The sequence below is a fragment of the Tarenaya hassleriana genome, unplaced genomic scaffold (genome assembly GCF_000463585.1).
Source record: "Tarenaya hassleriana unplaced genomic scaffold, ASM46358v1 Cleome24, whole genome shotgun sequence".
Taxonomy (NCBI): Eukaryota; Viridiplantae; Streptophyta; class Magnoliopsida; order Brassicales; family Cleomaceae; genus Tarenaya; species Tarenaya hassleriana.
The window spans coordinates 1129771-1152607 of record NW_010965696.1 but is presented as its reverse complement, the minus strand read 5'-3'; the positions used below and the strand labels follow the sequence as shown (position 1 = coordinate 1152607).

General features: G+C 36.1%; 3 protein-coding genes, 1 long non-coding RNA gene and 1 pseudogene across 4 annotated transcripts; 3 read left to right on the top strand and 2 right to left on the bottom strand.

Moving 5' to 3' along the window:
* Positions 1 to 127: 127 nt before the first annotated feature.
* On the bottom strand, positions 128 to 1118 carry LOC104815762 (histone H4). The gene is made up of 2 exons (XM_010544309.1): positions 1021 to 1118; positions 128 to 702 (listed from the first exon to the last, which is right to left on the bottom strand). Exon 2 carries the CDS (start codon positions 671 to 673, stop codon positions 362 to 364), a length of 312 nt encoding a protein of 103 aa, XP_010542611.1. The 5' UTR covers positions 674 to 702; positions 1021 to 1118; the 3' UTR covers positions 128 to 361.
* A 1080-nt stretch (positions 1119 to 2198) lies between these two features.
* LOC104815761 (kinesin-like protein KIN-5A) lies at positions 2199 to 8433 on the top strand. The gene is made up of 22 exons (XM_010544308.2): positions 2199 to 2369; positions 2933 to 3145; positions 3241 to 3370; positions 3556 to 3711; positions 3811 to 4284; positions 4461 to 4558; positions 4654 to 4810; positions 4896 to 4965; positions 5048 to 5124; positions 5207 to 5260; positions 5344 to 5424; positions 5532 to 5643; positions 5874 to 5960; positions 6034 to 6149; positions 6213 to 6272; positions 6378 to 6539; positions 6656 to 6922; positions 7015 to 7098; positions 7196 to 7401; positions 7497 to 7598; positions 7687 to 7796; positions 7898 to 8433. Exons 2-22 carry the CDS (start codon positions 2976 to 2978, stop codon positions 8272 to 8274), a joined length of 3150 nt encoding a protein of 1049 aa, XP_010542610.1. The 5' UTR covers positions 2199 to 2369; positions 2933 to 2975; the 3' UTR covers positions 8275 to 8433.
* Positions 8434 to 13702: 5269 nt separating this feature from the next.
* LOC104815760 lies at positions 13703 to 15317 on the top strand (annotated as a pseudogene).
* A 475-nt stretch (positions 15318 to 15792) lies between these two features.
* Positions 15793 to 16763, bottom strand: LOC104815759. Its single transcript, XR_772182.2, has 2 exons — positions 16676 to 16763; positions 15793 to 16536 (listed from the first exon to the last, which is right to left on the bottom strand). It is a non-coding gene; the product is annotated as an uncharacterized LOC104815759 (long non-coding RNA).
* Positions 16764 to 19727: 2964 nt separating this feature from the next.
* Positions 19728 to 21716, top strand: LOC104816074. The gene is made up of 2 exons (XM_010544743.2): positions 19728 to 20118; positions 21177 to 21716. Exons 1-2 carry the CDS (start codon positions 20068 to 20070, stop codon positions 21714 to 21716), a joined length of 591 nt encoding a protein of 196 aa, XP_010543045.1. The 5' UTR covers positions 19728 to 20067.
* Positions 21717 to 22837: the final 1121 nt, after the last annotated feature.

Here is a 22837-nt window from a genome sequence, read left to right as displayed (position 1 = left end):
CCCTATTTTGCAATTACAATTTCTATAAAACAGAGTGACCATCGCTCACCATCATAACTCATCTTCTATTCCAACTTTCACTCAATCACATTCGTTCTGATTCAATTAACTTCCAAGACCTCAGGAGTTTGAGAAGATACGACGATGGCGAGTGCATTGGTCATTACCAAAAAACGAAACATGTTACAGAACCACAACTACTCAAAAGATGATTCAGAAAACAAGGACTTTCCTAATTCGGAATCCGAATCCTAATTACTTACAACCCATAAAAGCAACACGAAGACAATACTACTCCTACAATTCAACCCATAATTTCTTGACCGCAAGACTTTAACATGTAACCAAAACCACCACAAATCTAACCACCGAACCCGTAGAGAGTCCTGCCTTGCCTCTTCAAGGCGTAGACGACATCCATGGCGGTCACCGTCTTTCTCCTGGCGTGCTCAGTGTACGTCACAGCGTCTCTGATGACGTTCTCTAGGAAGATCTTGAGGACTCCTCTGGTCTCTTCATAAATCAGACCACTGATACGCTTCACCCCTCCTCTTCGAGCCAGCCTCCTAATTGCCGGCTTGGTGATTCCTTGGATGTTGTCTCTCAAAACCTTCCTGTGCCTCTTCGCTCCTCCCTTTCCCAGCCCTTTTCCTCCCTTTCCTCTTCCCGACATTTTCGATTACGCGATAAGAAGCAAGTGGTCTGAAGAAAGATACACATCATAAAGACAAGCACTCTGGAAAAAAAAAAAAAGAGAAACCCTAAAATCTAAATTACCCGATGGAAATAAAATCCCAACAAGAAATTGAAGGATCCGACAAAAAATCTCATCCGCAATTCATTTTTCTATTCAAATGATGTATCAAAGTGCGAAGTTTCTATAAAAATCGACGTAGAGGAACCCTTCCCATGAATCTCAGAAACCAAAAATTTTCAGACATTCAGAGACAGAAACAAAACAGAAACCGATGAAAATGAAATCAAAATAGAAAACTCGCGAGAAATCGAGGAGGAAAATACCTGAGTTTTGAACGCAAAGCGATAAACAAAAAGAACTTATCGGGCAGATGACTGAATACGAAAAATGCTCGTCGATGAATGTTTTTTTTATAAGAGACGAGAAGGCTCTATCAAATCCTTGTGCTTTTACTATTCACCGTTGATGAAAAAGAGATCGGACGGTTGCCGTGAGGATTGCTGACGTGGTAGCGCCGAAATTTAATTTCAAATTTCGTTTTTTGTAATTTATTTCGCAAGCGAAATATGAATCACCCGCCCTTAATGGGCGCCAATAAAGTAAATATTTGGGCCAAATTGTAATCGAGTCGGGTTGGGCCCATGACCAGAACTTTTATATCCTAGCCCATTTGTCGTCGTTCTTCAGACATTAAAAATAAAATAAAATAGGGGATGTGAAAAGGTGGGTTTTTGGTTATGCTATTTAAAATCAATTCTATAATAATACATAATTATATCCTAAAGGTTATAAATTTTTAAAATTAAATTAATCATATATAAAAGTAAGTGAAAAAAGAAGGAAAATAATTTTTAAAATGAACATGAAAATCGATTGCGAGTACTTTTTTTCTTTCAAAACTTGAAATTTCGAATAAGAAAATAATCTAAAGGATGCCCGGATATATATGATGTTCCATTTTAGTTTTGTTTTGGCCCTCTACGATCGGACGCCAAATGTTGAAAATTTCGTAGGGGGTAAGGAATGGGGAATTTTTCTAGGGTTCATATAATTTTGTTTTTGTAATATTAAATTCGATACGAGGCACCCATGTAAAATCAAATTCAATTTAATTACATATGCACGCACACACACACACACACATATATATATATATATATATTACTCCAAGACGTGGTACCAAGTTTTGAAGAAGCATACACTTTTTAAAAAGAAAATGAAGGATTTTGGGTTTAATTGTGAATTCAATAAATATGACGACCAAAGTATAAGCTCTGGAAACAATTCGGGTCAAAAACAAAATTACGAAAATCAAGAATTCGAATATTTTCAAAGTTGGCTTTTGGCCTTTTGTCCTCTTTTTACAACGGTCGGATCACGGATTTAGCAATTTAACGGCTAAAAATCTGACGCCGTCACATCCTCAAGAGTCTCATAGTCAAACGCCAGCCCCTGCCGTAACGGTCTTATTATCTTGTTTTTTTCTTTTAGCTTCCAGAAAAGATCTCCATTTTATTTCCACCCCTATTTCTCCGCGTCATATATTCTTCCCTCTCGCCATCGCCGATTACCCATCTTAGGCAGATTTTCCGATCGATTTGTTCCACGCAAAATTCATCCGCGATAGCTTCAAGGAATCAGGACGAATCCCTCACGTTTTTCCTTTTGATCGGTACACTTTCTCTGTTAATTTCATGTTTTTCCCTGATTTTCGTGGAGATTCAGCTGCTGATATCGAATTTCGTATCCGCCATTTCCGATTCTAGTAGCGATCTATTAATGTTGGTGTAGATTAATAATCGTTAGAGTTGTATATGAATGAATAATTATCCGAATTAATCATAGATTGATCGCAATACAGGATTACTTTCGCAATCTCTTTGTTTCTATTTACGAGCTCTCTGTCACGAATGGATGAGCAGAAGAGAGCTGACTTGCTGATTCATTACTCGTTGTGGGTCTCCGTCATGATTTCTCGGGAACGTCATAGCATTGAAGCAATTTTAGGGGTCAATCGAGTTTGATTTTCCTTTATTGCTTTGGGCTATGTTGGTATTTCTAAAAATGTTACATCTCCACGAGTAGGGATTTTCAGCTTGTTGCTCTTTGACTTATAGTTGCTTTCTTTGTCGCATTATCAGGAACAATTAAAATGAGATTCCCTTTTTTTGTCAATATTTGTTGTGTTTTAGGTAAGAGTGAGGGCTTTAAGATTCTCTTTTTTCCTTGATGCAGGAAAGTACATTCTTGATTCCTAAAGACTACAAGAAGGTGAATCATGGATTCTAATCAACAAAAAAAGGGTGCTTCATCGAGATCTCCATGTAATACTCCGCGTTCAACGGATAAATCAACTCGGGACCTGCGAACGGCTGACTTAAACTCGAATTCGAGTAGCAAGAATGATAAAGATAAGGGTGTGAATATACAGGTGATCGTGCGTTGCAGGTGCGTAATTTTCGGAACTTACTTGCAAGAAAGGGTTCAGCTTATAACTCTCTTTTTAATGTCCTAACTGCCCGTTGAGGTTCTGGGTTGTGCAGACCTTTAAATTCCGAGGAGACGAGGTTACAAACACCGGTTGTGATTACATGCAATGAACGTAAAAGGGAAGTAGCAGTAGCTCAGAGCATTGCTGGCAAGCAGATTGATAGAACATTTCTGTTCGACAAGGTTTAGTTTCTCTCATTGTCTGATTTTTTGGATAAACCTTTAGCGCTATTCAGAAAGTGTGCAAGATGGAATGTATCTGTATTATCATGCATACTGAAAGATGTAATCTCGTGCTTTATTTTAAGAGATATACTTGAAGAATTGCCTTCCTTGAACCATCCTGACAAGTTCATGGAATTTGTTAGGTCTTTGGTCCAACATCCCAACAAAAGGACTTGTATCACCATGCAGTTTCTCCAATAGTGTTTGAGGTTCTTGATGGGTATAATTGCACCATCTTTGCATATGGGCAGACAGGAACAGGAAAGACATACACAATGGAAGGAGGAGCAAGAAAGAAGGTACAGATATTTGTACACGCACTTCGAAGGATCTCCATTGTTTACTTACTATGAATTTGTGATAGCATCCTTGTCTGATGGAGTCTTTTCTGTCTCCAGAACGGTGAAATTCCAACTGATGCAGGTGTCATCCCAAGAGCAGTGAAACAGATCTTTGATATTCTGGAGGCTCAAAGTGCTGAATACAGTGTGAAAGTTTCATTTCTAGAGCTCTACAATGAGGAACTAACAGACCTTTTAGCTCCAGAAGAAACAAAATTCTCGGATGATAAATCAAAGAAACCTCTAGCCCTAATGGAAGATGGAAAAGGTGGTGTCTTTGTCCGAGGATTAGAAGAAGAAATAGTGTGTACAGCTGATGAGATTTACAAAGTCTTGGAGAAAGGTTCAGCCAAGAGACGCACTGCAGAGACCCTTCTTAACAAACAAAGTAGTAGATCTCACTCTATATTTTCAGTTACAATCCACATAAAGGAATGTACTCCAGAGGGAGAGGAGATTATCAAAAGTGGAAAGCTAAATCTGGTAGATCTGGCCGGTTCGGAGAACATTTCACGCTCCGGTGCTCGAGAGGTACACAATACATTATTGATCTGATCCTTTTCTCATACATTAATGTTGTGAATCAATGAAACAGAAATTGATGTAGTCAAGGTTGCTTAAGAACCATTGCTTTTTTCATCAACAAGAAGGCTGTGCTTCACTTTCTACAATTTTTCTAAACAGAAATGAGAGTGGCTCTCTTGCAGGGTAGAGCCAGGGAAGCAGGGGAGATTAACAAAAGTTTGCTCACACTTGGGCGTGTCATAAATTCTTTGGTTGAGCACTCTGGTCATATTCCTTATAGGTAACTGAAAAATTTTACATCCAGAGCTCCCATTGGAAGCTATCTTCTTAAAACGAGGACGATTGTAAAATGATTCCTCGCATTTGAAATTTCAGAGAAAGCAAATTGACAAGACTGTTGAGAGACTCCTTGGGAGGAAAAACCAAAACATGTATAATTGCTACATTTGCACCCTCTGTTCATTGCCTGGAAGAAACACTCAGTACCCTTGATTATGCACACCGTGCCAAAAATATCAAGAATAAACCAGAGGTGGGCCACAAATATACTACTAAGTACCATGTTTTACCGCTGCCAGTAACGATATATGACCGTCCTCCACCTTTTCCTCTTTCAGGTTAACCAGAAGATGATGAAATCAGCCATCATGAAAGATCTGTACTCTGAAATTGAACGGTTGAAGCAAGGTATTTCTTCGTCATATATCATTGACATTTTTTACTCCTATAGTAAAACACAAAACTCAAGCATCTGTTCTTGGTTGTCCAGAGGTATATGCGGCGAGGGAGAAAAATGGGATTTATATTCCAAAAGAGAGGTATCTTCAAGAAGAAGCAGAGAAAAAGGTATAATCCTTACGAAAGAATATAGAACTCTCAAGTCCTTAAGAAAGAATTGAAAGATTATTATATGTCTTCATTGCCACAGGCAATGACTGAAAAGGTAGAACAAATGGAAGTTGAGGCAGAAGCTAAAGACAAGGTAATATTTGGAAAAATTATATTCCTGTCAGTTCAAGCACCATATATGGGCAATTCTGATATCGAATGGCTACTTGAATGCAGAAAATTGTTGAGCTTCAAGAGCTGTATGATTCTGAGCAGCTTGTAGCTGCGGAATTGAGAGAGACGCTTGATAAGACTGAGGTATCACAAATATTTTTGCTGGATTTTGTAGTGTATCCTTTCTTTTGACACACTGAGGGAGGTATCACCAATTAACTTCTTGGACCTTTTGTCTTCTATGGTTTCAGATAAAACTCAGGGAAACTGAACAAGTTTTGTTTGATCTCGAAGAGAAACATAGACAAGCAATTGCAACAATTAAAGAGAAGGAGTTTTTGATATCTAATCTCCTTAAATCTGGTGAGTTGTTGTCATATCTGTCTATGGTAGTGAAAAACGCCTATTGTTGATTACAAATATATGAGATCATTTCTTCAGTTTATTTGAAACCATTGAAACTTGTTTGGACTATCTGTTTGCTGTTTTTTTCTTTGAATCCTAGGTGAGAGCATGTGGCCAACTATCGATCCTTTTTTTTTCTGAGCATCTTACAAATGATGTAGAATGTAACTCTTTTCGTAACTTCGCAGAGAAAACACTTGTCGAGCGTGCTGTTGAGCTTCGGGCAGAGCTGGATAACGCAGCTTCAGATGTCTCCATATTGTTTGCCAAAATTGGTTGGTATTGCAATGATCATCTCTCCATTTGTCGGCATTATATTCTTGTAAGCTTACTAAGTTATTCCTGCAGAGAGGAAGGACAAGATCGAAGACAGTAATAGATTGCTCATCCAAAACTTCCAGTCACAACTAACAAAGCAACTTGAGCTATTGAACGGCACCACGGCAGCTTCAGTGAATCAGCAGGAGGTACAGATATTTGTACACGCACTTCGAAGGATCTCCATTGTTTACTTACTATGACAGCAGGAAAAACAATTGAAAAACATGGAGGAATTTATGAGTTCTTTTGTATCAGCAAAGACTGAGGTAAGATGGACAAAGTCACCTGTTCATCTGAATGAGAGTTCATATCTACAAATAAGCTTATGCGATTTATTTTTTCTGTCTTTTTCCCTTTCCCCACTTCCGAAGGCTACTGAAAGGCTAAGGGGAAGTTTAGCACAGTTGAAGACAAAATATGATTCAGGTGTCAAGTCTTTCGAAGATATAGCAGAGAAGCTTGATGGAAACAGCCAATCAACTTTGGATGGATTGAACTCAGAAGTGTCAAAGCATTCGCATGCTTTAGAGGATGTAAGAAGAATCATATCACTAATGCCTAAATAGTATTCTTCTTATAAACGGATTTCGAATATATAGATGTAACGTAAAGGTGACATTATCATGACTATCATTGGTTTGATGTGTAGCTCTTTCAAGGATTTACCACGGAGGCTTATGCATTACTCGAACGACTTCAAGGTAGCCTTCACAAGCAAGAGGAGAAGCTTTCGGATTTCGCACAACAACAACGTGACTTACATTCAAGATCATTGGAATCTACTCGATCTGTCTCCACGGTAATGTTGGAATTCTTCAAGACTCTAGACATGCATGCTTCAAAGCAAAAAGAACTTGCACATGAAGCACAAAGTGTCAATGAGCAGAAATTATCAACGTTCCAGAAGCAATTTGAGGTGGATTTTGCTATCCCCAGTTAAACTTCTATAATAGCGTTCAGCCGTATTCATGCTTATAGATCCGTTTATGTCTTTTTTATGTCCTTTAGGAGTCCATAGCAAATGAAGAGAAACATTTGCTTGAAAAAGTGGCGGAATTGCTGGCAAGTTCGAACGCTAGAAAGAAAGAACTGGTAGGCGGTTCTATACGAAATTGATTTCCGTGATTCAGGAAGATTCTGAATACATTTTTGCATCTAATGAACTGTACAATTCGTTTTTGTTTTCCAGGTCCAAATGGCTGTGCAAGATATTCGTGATGGCTCATCTTCCCAAACCTCAGCATTACAACAGGAAATGTCTGCAATGCAGGATTCAGCTTCCTCCATCAAAGCCGAATGGAATTCTCACATGGGCAAAACAGAATCTCACCATATCGATAATATGTCCGCAGTTGAGGCTGCAGAGCAAGAAATGCAAGATATACTTTTGAAATGGTAACACTTTTTTTTTTGCGGACAAAACCCCGTGTTTTTTACTTTTGTCTGCTCTGTTATTTCATATCTTGAACAACTGCATATTTTTTTTTCAGCCTGGAGAATGCAAGAACTGGAAAGCAACAACAGGAAACCGCTCAGGAATCTTTTTTGAGTCTACAAAACAAAAATGTTGCCTCTGTAGATTCTATCATCCGGTATGCTCCCCTCTCTATCTCTTTCGTGAAGTTTCACCTTCCGATATTTCCAATTCAACTTCACCGAAAGATTTATCTTTCTCACCAGAGGAGTGAAGGGAACCAACGAAAACCTACGAGCTCAGTTCTCATCTGCTGTCTCGACGACTCTACGAGATGTGGATTCTGCAAACAGCGATATCCTCTCGTCAGTTGATGGTAAGTATCGGAAAATTACCTTTTGACGTATACAGTTTCATCGGATTTTGATGATATCTCCTTAAATGTATCCTAAACATTTCTCTGGATATTTTTTGCAGACTCGTTCCAAATAGACAAAGAAGCATGCACCAATGTCAATTCCTTGATCGTTCCTTGTTCCGAGAGCTTGAAAGAACTGAAGACCGACCATGAAAGCAACGTCACAGAAATCAAAGACAACACCGGAAAATGTCTTTGTGATGATTACAAGGTGGATGAACCATCATGTTCGACGCCAAGGAAGAAAAACTACAAGATTCCGACGGTTGGGTCTATCGAGAAACTCAAAGCTCCAGCATTCGAGGAACTGCTTAAGGAGTTCCGAGGTTCGAAGTCTCCTAAAGAACAATCAAACGGAGAGGTAAAACACAACAGTAGTAACGGTCTTTGTCTATCTGTGTCAGAACCTCGATCTCCATTAACGGCCATCAACTGAAAAACCAGAACAAACAATAGGGCAGAGACCGGAACAGAAGAAGAGATCAAAGTGTTGATCCTAGTTTCTTCAGATGATTGTTTTACACGAAGCATTAAGACATGAAAAAGAGTGTATTATAGCAAGAAATCTCTAAGATTTTGGCTTGTTAGATTCTTATATGTTTTCTTTTTATGAAAAGAAATAGAATCGGTAAGATAAAAATACAATGAACCACATTGTTATAACAATGATTATTTAATTTGAATCTTACCAAATACAAAAATATGCTTTTTTGATATCAAACTTCGTAACTATTTAGACCGTCTGATTCAATTGGGTCAATTGCAAAAATACCCTTAAATGATACATTGGACGTCAAGTGATACCCTTCATAAAAAAAAGGAAAAAAACAACATCAAATATAACGTTATAAATGTAGTTTCCCTATAATACCCTTTATTAATTTATATAATATAATAAAATAAAAATAATTTCTTTTATATTTCTCTCTTCTCTCTCCACCTCTCTCTCCCGCTTTCTTCTCTCTCCACCTCTCTCTCCTTTCTTGCGCTCTCTCTCTCCCCCTCCTCTTCTCTCTCTCTTCTCTCTCTTCGGTCTCTCCTCAAATTTCTCTTCTGTATCATAATTTCTTGATTAATTTACTGTTAAACGCAAACGAAATCTAAAAAAATTTCATTCAATAAACAAAAATCTTGCTGATAGATAATTTATCATTTTAAAATATGTTATTCATTTTGGACATTTATAATTTTTGTTGTTTTTGAATTTATATTTGAACTATATGATATGGATGAGTCAAACGGATCAAATCGAGTAAATTCTCCAAACTGGGCAAACTCGCAAAGCTCATCAAAATAGTCATACTCATCAATCTGGTCTTACTCTTTAAACTGATCATATTACTCATATTATGTATTTGTTTTATGCAAACATAATGAATACATATGATAAAAAGAATGATAAGTATTTATTACGAGTCTTGTCATAAATGGGTAGTGAAAACAATATCCCAGGAATATGAGTAAAATTTTGCATTCCTGTAATGACATAATAATGATATTGTATTAATACATTCCAAATTTATATTTTGTAATAAAATTTTATGATTTAGTTGAAAGAACGTATATTATAAAAAAAAGTATTGTAGTTAGGGAGTTAGAATTATTTTCAACTTAAAATATTTGTTATATAGGTTATAGGGTGATTATTAATATACCGTTTATACGTGATAAAAACGTGAATTTCGATAAGGTGCGAGGTTTGACTAGTTTGACGGTGTGACGAGTCTGATGGTGAGACGATTTGTGAAAAAAAAATATCGATCTAAATAATATTTTGAATATTCAATGTGGTGTATATGAGTTATTATAACATATTTAACATGTTTTTATTAATCGTAATTCATCTGAAAAAACAATATCTTCTACCCTAAGACAATGTATTACACAAACTCTACTAGAACTTTAGGGTTTCATATAAGAGAACATGCATTGTCAAGAAAACAAAAGATGTTAAATTTGGAGATTTAGGATTAGTTTCAATCCAAGATACTTGTTCATTGGGGTAATAATCAATATGTTTACAATTTGCACTTGTTAAATTTGTGAAATTCGATAAGGTGCGACGGTTTGACTAGTTTGACGGTGTACCTATATAGCAACCAGGATTTCTTGCGAAATAGCCGCAAGCCTTTGGGCGATGATATCCATAATCCATGAGGTCACATCGGAACGGGAGGGTTTCCCCTACCGCGTACTGAGCGTGGTTTGAAGGATACGTATTCGTTTCACTATTCAAGTTTCCTGGTGAGACGGTTTGTGCAAAAAAAATATCGATCTAAATAATGTTTTGAATATTCAATGTGGTGTATATGAGTTATTATAACATATTTAACATGTTTTTATTAATCGTAATTCATCTGAAAAAATAATATCTTTTACCCTAAGACAATGTGTTACACAAACTCTACTAGAACTTTAGGGTTTCATATGAGAGAACATGCATTGTCAAGAAAACAAAAAATGTTAAATTTGGAGATTTAGGATTAGTTTCAATCCATGATACTTGTTCATCGGGGTGATAATCAATATGTTTACAATTTACAATTGTTAAATTTGCGAAATTCGATAAGGTGCGACGGTTTGATTAGTTTGACGGTGCGACGAGTCTGATGGTGAGACGGTTTGTACAAAAAAAATATCGATCTAAATAATGTTTTGAAAATTCAATGTGGTGTATATGAGTTATTATAACATATTTAACATGTTTTTATTAATCGTAATTCATCTGAAAAAATAATATCTTCTACCCTAAGACAATGTGTTACACAAACTCTACTAGAACTTTAGGGTTTCATATAAGAGAACATGCATTGTCAAGAAAACAAAATATGTTAAATTTGGAGATTTAGGATTAGTTTCAATCCAAGATACTTGTTCATTGGGGTGATAATCAATATGTTTACAATTTGCACTTGTTAAATTTGCGAAATTCGATAAGGTGCGACGGTTTGACTAGTTTGACGGTGCGACGAGGCTGACGGTGAGACAGTTTGTGCAAAAAAAATATCGATCTAAATAATGTTTTGAATATTCAATGTGGTGTATATGAGTTATTATAACATATTTAACATGTTTTTATTAATCGTAATTCATCTGAAAAAACAATATCTTTTACCCTAAGACAATGTGTTACACAAACTCTACTAGAACTTTAGGGTTTCATATGAGAGAACATGCATAGTCAAGAAAACAAAAGATGTTAAATTTGGAGATTTAGGATTAGTTTCAATCCATGATACTTGTTCATCGGGATGATAATCAATATGTTTATAATTTACAATTGTTAAATTTGCGAAATTCGATAAGGTGCGACGGTTTGACTAGTTTGACGGTGCGACGAGTCTGACGGTGAGATGGTTTGTGCAAAAAAAATATCGATCTAAATAATGTTTTGAATATTCAATGTGGTGTATATGAGTTATTATAACATATTTAACATGTTTTTATTAATCGTAATTCATGTGAAAAACAATATCTTCTACCCTAAGACAATGTGTTACACAAACTCTACTAGAACTTTAAAGTTTCATATAAGAGAACATGCATTGTCAAGAAAACAAAAGATGTTAAATTTGGAGATTTAGGATTAGTTTCAATCCAAGATATTTGTTCATTGGGGTGATAATCAATATTTTACAATTTGCACTTGTTAAATTTGCGAAATTCGATAAGGTGCGATGGTTTGACTAGTTTGACGGTGCGACAAGGCTGACGATTTGAGGTGCGACGAGTCTGACGGTGAGACGGTTTGTGCAAAAAAAATATCGATCTAAATAATGTTTTGAATATTCAATGTGGTGTATATGAGTTATTATAACATATTTAACATGTTTTTATTAATCGTAATTGGTATGTGTTTTTATTATTCGTAAATCATATTAGAAAATAATATAATCTACCCTAACCTAATGTGTTATAAAAAGTGTACTAGAATTTTGGGGTTTCTTTTGGGAGAACATGTATTGTAAAACAAAATAAAGTGCTAAATTCAGAGAGTTGCGAATATTAGTTACTAATGAAAATTGTTATATGGACTGTTTATTCAAGTACGAAGAGTGTGTAACTAGTATAACCACTTAACTTCATGACCACTTTGATTAGTGTAATCGTACAACCATTTCACTGGTATGTGCACTTGACGAATGTGACCCATTTAACTAGATTTATCATACTAGTCAAACTGGTCACACCATTCAAGTGCGACTAGAGTGACTAGTATGACTATTTAGCTTCCATATGACTCATCTTCTGTGAAAAATATTGCTTTCCACTTTCTAACTGAAATCCTAATTTTTTTTACCCATATAACTCCTCCTCCTTCTCCTTCTCCTCCTCGGAACCTTCTTCTTCATCTTCTTCTTCTGCGTTCAGCCTAATCTTTTGGATACTTTTCGTAGTTTAGACCAGAGATAATGGGATGTTCGGTGATCGAGTTTCTAACGGGTACACTGTCCAGAATAAACCACAACTCTTTCACATTTACTTCAAGCTTTAGTGCGCGATGTATAAGGACAGACAACTGAACCATCTTTAATGTATCTTCACATTGAAGATGGAAAATGTGTCGAAACTGTGACTCTTTGTTGAAATATGTACATTCTTCGTTTGTTAAATCCTTTTTAAGAGAACGAATAGTTTGAAACGGATAACACTTTGTTGTAATCTTGGGAACATGATGAATGTCGTTAAAATCATATACAAAAGATACCTGCAAAAAGAAAGTTAACATTTGTTATCACTTTTGTTTCAGCAGTGATCAGATTTAACAGACTCGTCAAATTTGTCAAACTCGTCATACCATTCAGGTGCGACGAGTGTGACTAATATGACCAAATTAGCAGTTTGACGAGTGTGACTGGTTGTGACCAGTTTTACCAGTTTGGTCAGACTAGTCTAACTCGTTATATCTTTCAAGTATGACCATTGTGACTAGCACGACCATTTTGTCACACCGTGACAACTTCAATATGACTCGACTTTGTGAAAAACATGATTTTTCACTTTCTAACTGAAACTCTAATTTTTCTGATTTATAGAACTTTACTAATATGACCTAATATGACTCAATTGAACATTATAATCGTGATTCGAGTTCCATATTACTTGACATTATGCAAAACAATGTTTCTCACTTTTTTACCGAAATCTTTATTTTTCTGATCCATATAACTACATAAATATGACCTATTTTACTCGATTTTGTTTTCCTATATTGTTTATCCAAATACACAGACATGAAATTCTAATAAAAATATCTCTCTTTCTCGGTGAGTTCAAATACAAACCTGGATATATTCGTAAATAGGAGTTGAAGACGATGAAGGAGACAAAACCATCTGAAGTGATAAGATATTGCAAAAAGAAATCGCAAAAAAAATCGCCGAAGAAAAGAGAAATCACACTCTATCCGTTAGAGTTACAGAGAAATCGTAAGAGAAATTGCAGAAATGAAGAGAGAAGAAGGAAATTGTTCAATATTTGACTTTTCTGTTTTTTTTTAATTCAAAACCCTAACACGTGTCTTTTTGAATCATATAATTTCATAACTTCTCTGGTATTTGTTTTATTTGTTCTCATCTTGACACGTGTCCTTTTAATTAAGGGTAATAATGTCTTTTTATTTTTTTTTTAAAACACTAATTTTGAAGGGTATGGGTCTATTCTTGTAATATTGCCGATTCAATTAGTAGGCCACTTCAAAAGCTGCTTCGTTCTATTTGTTTTCAATTTGGGCTTAATGGGCTTCTCTCTAGGCCCAATAAAAACCCTAAAAGTCGAATCAGCGTATCTATGAAATCCAGTCCAAAACCCAAACTTCCTCTTTCCTCTGAGAATTCTTCTGCAATTTTTTCAAACCGTCCAAAATGTCGAAGCGAGGTCAGTTCATCTTCCTCATCGATCTTCGTTTTCTCTTAGATCTTCCTTTTTCTATGTCGTTTCACTTCGGTAATTTAGAGAAACAAAAAGAAATGGAATCGTTTTTGGTTATATGTTATGGCGTTTCGCGTATATCTTCCGATTGCTACCTCTTTTTGTGCGTTAAGAAGATGTGAGTGGCATTAAGATCCGGAAATTCTCGGAGGTTCTGCACTTGTAATTTACTTTGCGTATCGTGTTTTACATAACTTGATTGTTGTAGAATGTTTTCTGTTTTGTTGCGTAATCGGAGACAGTAGTAGTTGATATGGGTAGGTAAATGCCTAAATGGTAAGAACTACCAGATTTGTGGCATGAACAGATCAAGGATCATGTTTATGTTTTTGGATTGTGTAGGACGAGGAGGTACATCAGGTAACATAACAAGTTCAGGATGTCACTGGGTCCGCCGGTGGCTACCACAGTGAACTGTGCCGACAACACAGATGCGAAGAACCTTTACATAGTTTCGGTGAAAAGTATAAAGGGCCGCCTTCCGCATGTGTCGGTGATATGGTGATGGCAACTGTCCAGAAGGGTAAACCTGACCTCAGGAAGAAGGTTCTTCCTGCCGTCATTGTTAGGAAGCGGAAGCCATGGCGCAGAAAGGACAGTGTCTACATGTATTTTGAGGGTATGATTCCTAATCCTACTTCTGTTTGCTTATGCTTTTCGATGGTTTCTCTCCGGCTACACTTGCTATGAATTGATTCTCTAGTTGCATCCTTGTTGATATATTTTGTTTGATTTTGGTCGCTGTCGTATTGTCTTGTCATGTGGTTCGTATGGTCACCTGTACATTCGGAAAGGTTGATACTGTCACAAGTCTGGTAAACGATTTGTGTTCATCTTCCATTTGCTCCATCTGGGCACTAAATATACTGGAATTAAATCAAGTGTGATTTTTCTGTTAACACTGAATCTGATGTAATGAAGAGTTGAGAATCTTTCAAAAATAAAATCTCTGATCAAATTACCCTTCTCTCTGTTGCAGATAATGCTGGAGTTACAGTAAACCCTAAGGGAGAAATGAAAGGTAAAATACAACCGTGGCTGCAATATTTTAGCTTTTACATCTCGGCACGATATCCCTTGATTCTGCTATGTACTTTAGAGTTCTTGACCGTAAGCTCGATGATTACGGGTTCTGTTGATAGGTTCTGCCATTACCGGGCCCATTGGAAAAGAGTGTGCTGATCTTTGGCCGAGAATTGCCAGCGCCGCTAATGCCATCGTTTGAGATAAAGATCAAACTGTCTTTTTTCAGAAGGTATATAAGCAGTTTTTGAGAGTAACTCTTCTTTGAGTTTTGGTGGTTCATTGTCTGGTTGCAATGGTTCTTGTTGTTGGAAGTTCAGTTGGTGTGTGTCAAATTGTTATCTTGAACATTGGTACTATCTTAGCAATTTAGGATAATCATCACGTCAGGCCATCGTTGCCTGGTTTATTTTTATTCTTTTTTATCACTTCCGCATGGGAATTATGTTTTTGTAAAGAGTTTCTTCTTTTTGTAATTGTTTGGACTCTGAAGTTAATTCAAATCATATTTCACCAAATTTTTTTTTTTGTTCTTTTAGTTCTTTTGTATGTTTGGTCGTAGAAAAAAGTGTGAAAGTAAAATATTTTATTTCAAAAATCCAAGGCAAAATATCCCAAATATAACTTCTTGTTAAAACTTCAAACTATAACCTAGCTACGATGATGTGACCAAAATAACTATATGGTTAAATTTGTGATGATTTTATCAAGTAATATGTAAGATGTGAATCTGATGATTTAAATTTGTGATGATTTTATCAAGTATTTAGCGTAATATGTAAGGTATGAATCTGATGATTTGTGATGATTTGATATTAATTCATAAGATCATTATATATTTAACGTTATGATCAATATGACTATCATATGATCATAAAGATATTTTGGATAATGGTCCGATTGTTAATTTGCCAATGGTTTTGTACGACAATTGTAATTTTGGTTCGGATAAATAAATTTGAATCAAATTAAACATATATAATTATATAAAAAAAGAAACTAATAAAAAAACTCGTATATTTATACATCGGATTTAAAAGAAATAAAACATGGGAAGACCCAAACCAAACAGAACAAGAACCTCTCTCCATCAGACAAGCATATCATTATTTCCCTTCCTAAAACATCGTAGAAACAACAATTAGAGAGAGGTTTTGTTCCCAAAAACATTGACAATTTGACATGCACTAATGACACCATTAATCACTAATTAGTGATTATAATTAACCACATAACTTAACTATTCCCGCTAACCGGTCGTACCAAACCACAACACAGTCAAACCAAATTAAACCGGCCCTAGCCTAACCGGACTGAACCGAACCCGATGAAGAAGCTCTGTTCTGTTTCAAAAACGACAGAACACTGAAGCTTGCTTCCAGATCCCAAACCAAATCCATGGCGGACGAAACAATGGCAGTTTTGCAATTGTCATCTTCTCTGCTTTCGAGCTTTTAATTAAGAGGCTTGCTTGTTCTCCTCGGAGGCGTATCCGCTCGTCGGCGGAGTAGTGGATGCAGAGGAAGCCGATAAGCCGCCGCCACCGACGTCGTCGTCTCCGGAAGCTATTCCGAAGGTTCCGCCGGCTCTCGCGGCGGCGGAAGCGATGGACCTGGCCAAGCCGCCGAAGATCTCTTGCTTGATCCTCCCTCGCTTCGGCGGGAATACTGACTTCTTCGACTTGGAGAGTCCGCTTGTCGGAAGACGAGGAACAGGTGTCGCCATGGATGTACGGACCAGTGCTCTGCAAAAGAACAACACGGTAACTGGTTTAACAGGGAGAGAGAGAGAGAGATCTTAAAAAAGCGATGATGATGATGATGATGAAATGAAACAGAAAGACAAAGTCGTGGAGGATTTGTTTTTAACAGAAAGGGAAATACGGATGAAGCGATTAGCGAAGTCTTTCTTTCTTCTTGTTAAATTAAAAAAAAAAAAAGTTTTTTTTTAGTGCTGGGGGTAGCGAGAGAAAGGTGGTGGACGAAAAAGCACAAGGGCTCCGTATTTATAAGCCAAGGATGGGTGATGAGATTAAGCAGGCTAAAACTTTATTAATTTACATTGAAATTAAGGCCCTCGCTAAATAAAATAATTAACAGTTATAGTTCCGTTCTTTATTATTTTTTTTTTTGGTATAGGATTCACGACTATGGTTCTGACTAAACATAATCTATATTATAAACAGAATTATATTTATATTATGATTACTTTTATAAAAGCACGCCAATGATCGCGAGACTGAAAAAAATACAAACTAAATATATAAACTTTTTTTTAAAAAATTATCAAATAACTATACTATATATATATATATATATAAACTTTTTTGTGACCCTCACCCATTCATGAGACGTAAAACCATAATATTTATACAGAAAACAGTAATTTACAAAACGAAAGTCTGAGTATACTTTTTTTTCAATATGTAAAATAATAAAAGATATTTGTGAATGACTCGGAAAATTATTTTATATAAGCGATTGAGACGAAGTCTTGGAGGAATAACCGTGTGGAAATCATATGATTAAAATACGATTTTTATATCCTGTATCTAACGACAATAATATATATTTTTTCTCACAATATTTTTCCCTGCATATTAAAAAAAAACATCCACCAAATAAATACATTTTATTACGATACGTAAGCAAAATATTCCAGCAAACACATTTATATGCACCTTTTTTTAATGTGAATTTATACTTAGGGTAATAATCAAATCAAACTTTTATGCGAATTTATAATAATTTCAATAGCTCTATGGCATGTGTTTTTTTTTTATATGTAATTTCCACGCACAGTCGCTGGTGTACTTCGGTAACCCCTTATCTGCTTTTGCCAATAAATAATTAATTTAAGGGCGAAAATATTATATTATCTGAATTATTTGTCACAATATATATATATATAAAAATTAATTCTTCATCGTATTAGATATGGAACAATAATGCTTATATTTAACTAAAAAAAACAATAATGCTTATACTGTTATATATATATATATATATTCACTAATAAATATGTATATACGCATTTATAATGCTTATATATATATATATATATGCGCGTGTTATATATATATATTCTTATTTTATAAATGGATAGATTGATATAAAAAATATTTATCAAATACAATAATTATCCAGGCCTGAATCAAGCCTGGATAATTATTATTTTCAATATTTATTATTTTACATATTGAAAAAAATGTATACTCAGCCGCTTGATTGAGTCTCTCGTTGCTGTCGGAAGAGTAAGCGGACTCAGGTTTAGACGAAGTCCAACGCTGTCGGGTCGCGTGCATACAAAGACAAAACTCAACGCCACCAGCTGCTGAGTTATTTTCACTTTAAAAATACAATAATAATAATAATAATAATTAAAGAGTGAAATTTTATTTCGGTCAAGTCAATAACCGTTCTCAGTTTCTAATTTTACGTGTACTAAAAAATCAAGATTTCAAGAATACAAAAAATATTATATATATATAATATTAAAGAATAAATGTATAGTGGACCAATCCCATTGAATTTCATCCACCGCCTTTGTTCGGTATTTGACGTTGGGGTCTTGAACCAACAACACTTGAATTTGAGATAAGGTTTTGTATTTTTGCATGTTTCAATAAGATAAAGAGTCATAAATTTTTATTAATACATAGGTTCTGAAATCGTTGTGATTTTTAAACTCAAATACATATATCATAATTCTTTAAGTCAAATAGAGTGTAATATTTGCCTCTATGCATATGAGTTTAAAACTTACCCAAACTCAAAAGCAAATAGTATTTGATTTAATAATATTCATGATATCCCGGAAATCTTTTATATTTCTATAGTTATATTAGTAATCTATCGCATTAAATTATTCCATTTATTCAGAAAACCATTATGTTCATTTCGTTTTTTATTTGCTATACAGCAGACTAAATTCAAATAAAATTTCAAGATTTTTTTTTGTATTTCTGATTTAAACTAAGAAATAATAGATATTTATACAATTCACACTAAATCAATATATAACACACTAAACAAACCCAAATTATACAGTCTAATCCGTCTTAATTTGTAAAATCACAGAAATGAGAGGAGATTCAATACGGCCATAGTTTCCAATTAAACAAAGATATAAACAGAGGATATTTATCCCACGGAAAAAGCAAAAGGTGTGAATATTCGGCGGAATTCTTCAAAGATGCAAAGCCGCCTTAATTTCCACGTCAGCATTCGATTAAATAAATCACGACCGTTGAACCCTCCCCAGGTTCTATTAGATCAACGGCTGAGACAAGACCGGTCAACACTATCATGGGGTCTACTACCAAACCGATCCGACACCGTTGACGGAGTTTGGTGTTCTCTTCTATCACGTCTCTTTTTCCCTTTATTCACTTTTTAAAAAATATTTAAATTATAAAAAAGTGTTTGAAAAGAAAGTTTAAAAATTATTAAAACATCAATAGGAAATGATTAACAAGGGCAACCTTGCTTGAATCTAGGAACAAATTAGCCCTAGGAGATTTAATTGGATAACTGCATGGATCAAAAGGAACAGGATAATATTATGTATCACATAACTTGTTCTGGGATTAGTTGGGGTTTTGGTGGAATACACTAAGTTACAAATTTTTTTTATTTAAAATAATGTATATATTTAATATATATATATATATATATATTTCATTTTTAACCCTTTAACATGTTGTTCATAAAATAGAATATTTGGCTGTGTTTTCATGCTATTAAATATGCCCATAAAAGGAATAGACTATAAATCTGTTCTGCATAATAAATGATTTATTTATTTATATACTTATATACCAAAAATAAAATATAATTTGCAAAACATCACATTGTGAATATATAAATAAAAAGGCTTGCAACCCAAATATTTTAAGTGGGCTTGAGCCTATTTGGTTCGAAAGGGGATATTACAGAAATGCCTTTAAATGGCACCAGCGACTTCAAGTAGTACCCTTGAGATTTTAGGGTTTTCAAAAAAAATAGAAAAACGCTGAAAAGACATTAACACCCTTAATGAATAGGACACGTGTCAAGATCAGAACGAACAAAGCGTAAATCTGAGAAGAAAATTTTTGAAAAAATACGTGGCAGTTTTAAAATTAAAAAACAAACATAAAAATAAAATATTGAACGGAAGAAGAACTTCCTGTCTCTTCATTTTCACGATTTCTCTATAACGGACAGTGGGCGATTTCTCTCTTCCTTGGCGATTTCTGTTGCGATTTCTTCTTGCAATATCGTTCTCACTTCAGATGGCTTCGTCTTCTTCATCGTCTTCGGCTCCTAGTTACGAAGATATTCAGGTAAGTTTCGTATTTGAACTCACCGAGAAAGTGAGATATTTTTCTTAAAATTTTATGTCTGCGTGTTTGGATAAACAATAAAGGAAAATAAAACCGAGTAAAATGGGTCATGTTAGTGTAGTTATATGGATTAGAAAAGTTAGGGTTTCGGTTAGAAATTAGGAAACAATGTTTTTCATAATGTCGAGTCATATGGAACTTGAATCACGGTAATAGTGTCCAAATGGGTTATATTCGGCCATATTAGTGGAGTTATATAAGAAAAATTAGGGTTTCGATTAGAAAGTGAGAAATAATGTTATTCACAAAGTCGAATTTTATGGGAGTTGGGTCACGGTGTGAAAAAATGGTCGTACTAGTCACAACAGTCACATTAGAAGGGTATAACGAGTTAGACTAATCTGAGCAAACTTGTAAAACTGGTCACAACCAGTCACACTAGTCAAACTGAACAGGAATGTGTATTGGTCATACTAGTCAAATTCGTCGCACTTGAATGGTGTGACGAGTATGACAAGTTTGACGAGTCTGATAAAACTGGTGTGGGAGTTGGGTCACGGTGTGAAAAACAGTCACATCAGAAGGGTAAAACGAGTTAGACTAATCTGAGCAAACTGGTATAACGATGTAGATTGTAATCACCAGAAACTTTGTGTGATAACATTATTTGAAAACCCTAGTTAAACTCGTCGCACTTGGTCCAAAAACCCAAAACTTTTTAATTAAGTTAATTCATCGAGGGTTTTGGTTAGAAAGTGAGAAATAATGTTATTCACAAAGTCAAATCGTATGGGAGTTGAGTCACGGAGTAAAAAATGGTCGTACTAGTCACAACGGTCTCATTTGAAGGGTATAACGAGTTAGACTATTGTGAGCAAACTTGTAAAACTGGTCACAACCCGTCACACTAGTCAAACTGAACAGGAATGTGTATTGGTCATACTAGTCAAATTCGTCGCACTTGAATGGTGTGACGAGTATGACAAGTTTGACGAGTCTGATAAAACTGGTCACTAGTGAAACAAAACTGATAATAAATGTTTATTTTCTTTTTGCAGGTTTCTTTTGTATACGATTTTAACGACATTCATCATGCTCCCAAGATCACAACAAAGTGTTATCCGTTTCAAACCATTCGCTCTCTTAAAAAGGCTCTAACAGATGAAGAATGGGCATATTTCAACAAAGAATCACAGTTTCGACACATTTTCCACCTTCAATGTGAAGACACGTTAAAGATGGTTCCGGTGTCTGTCCTTTTACATCGCGCATTAAAGCTTGAAGGAAACGTGAAAGAGTTGTGGTTTGTTCTTAACGGTGTACCCGTTAGATACTCGATCACCGAACATGCCATCATCTCTGGTCTAAACTGCGAAAAGTATCCCAAAGATTGGGCTGAACGCAGAGGACACGTGTTTCGGATGAAAATATTTGGACCTTCTAAGGTGACTATATCAGGAGCATTGGAGAAGTTGCATAACACTTCAACCACGGATGTGGAGGACAGAAAACGGTTAGCAATATTGATTTTGCTAGGCGGGGTAGTAGACCATGGTATAAAGGGCAATGATGTGATTCCCAATGCCCGATTGAGGTAAGCGTTCATCCGAGTTTCTGTCTACTGACTCGACCGAGTCAATGTCTGACTCGGACCGAGTCAAGTCGCTGGAAGACTTAGAAGCTCTGTTAGCCTCAGACTCGGTGTCGCAGAGTTTCAACTCGACCGAGTCAAGTGTTGACTCGACCTTCCTACGTTCTGACTCGGACCGAGTCAGTTCTCTGAGCCCCACCACCGACACCGAGCCAGCTCGGAACGTCTCCGAACCCTCCACGACGACGATCAATGTCTCGGAACTGATCGAAGACTTCCTGAGTCAAGATCTCGTGCGCATCGACGAAGCACGCTGAGTCGGTGGTGGATGGCTGCTTCATGTCGTGATCTAAGGTGAACTCCACAGTCTCCTCACCTATCTTCATCGTAAGACGACCAGCACGAACATGAACTACCGCATCGGCCGTGTTTAAGAACGGTCGGCCTAATATAATCGGTATCTTCGAGTCCTTGTCCATGTCTAAAACAATAAAATCAACGGGAATATAGTAATCCCCGACCTTCAATGGAACATCCTCGAGAATACCTGCAGGATACTTGACGGATCTATCTGCAAGTTGTAGGACCATCCTCGTCGGCTTGAGATCTCCAATGTTGAGCTTCTTGTAGATGGACAATGGAAGCAAACTCACACTGGCTCCCAGATCACACAACGCACGGTCAATCTCAATGTTCCCGATTTTGCAAGGAATCGAGAAACTACCTGGATCCGATCTCTTCCGTGGCAACTCAGGTGGGGAGACTGTGGAGTTCACCTTAGATCACGACATGAAGCAGCCATCCACCACCGACTCAGCGTGCTTCGTCGATGCGCACGAGATCTTGACTCAGGAAGTCTTCGATCAGTTCCGAGACATTGATCCACTTGAAATATCCCTCCTGGCATCAAAAGAGAGTATACACAGCAATTGGGAGGATATTCGGGAGCTCACACAGGCGTTAGCCGATGAAATCGAGGAAAAATCCGAGTTTCTGTCTACTGACTCGACCGAGTCAATGCCTGACTCGGACCGAGTCAAGTCGCTGGAAGACTTAGAAGCTCTGTTAGCTTCAGACTCGGTGTCGCAAAGTTTCAACTCGACCGAGTCAAGTGTTGACTCGACCTTC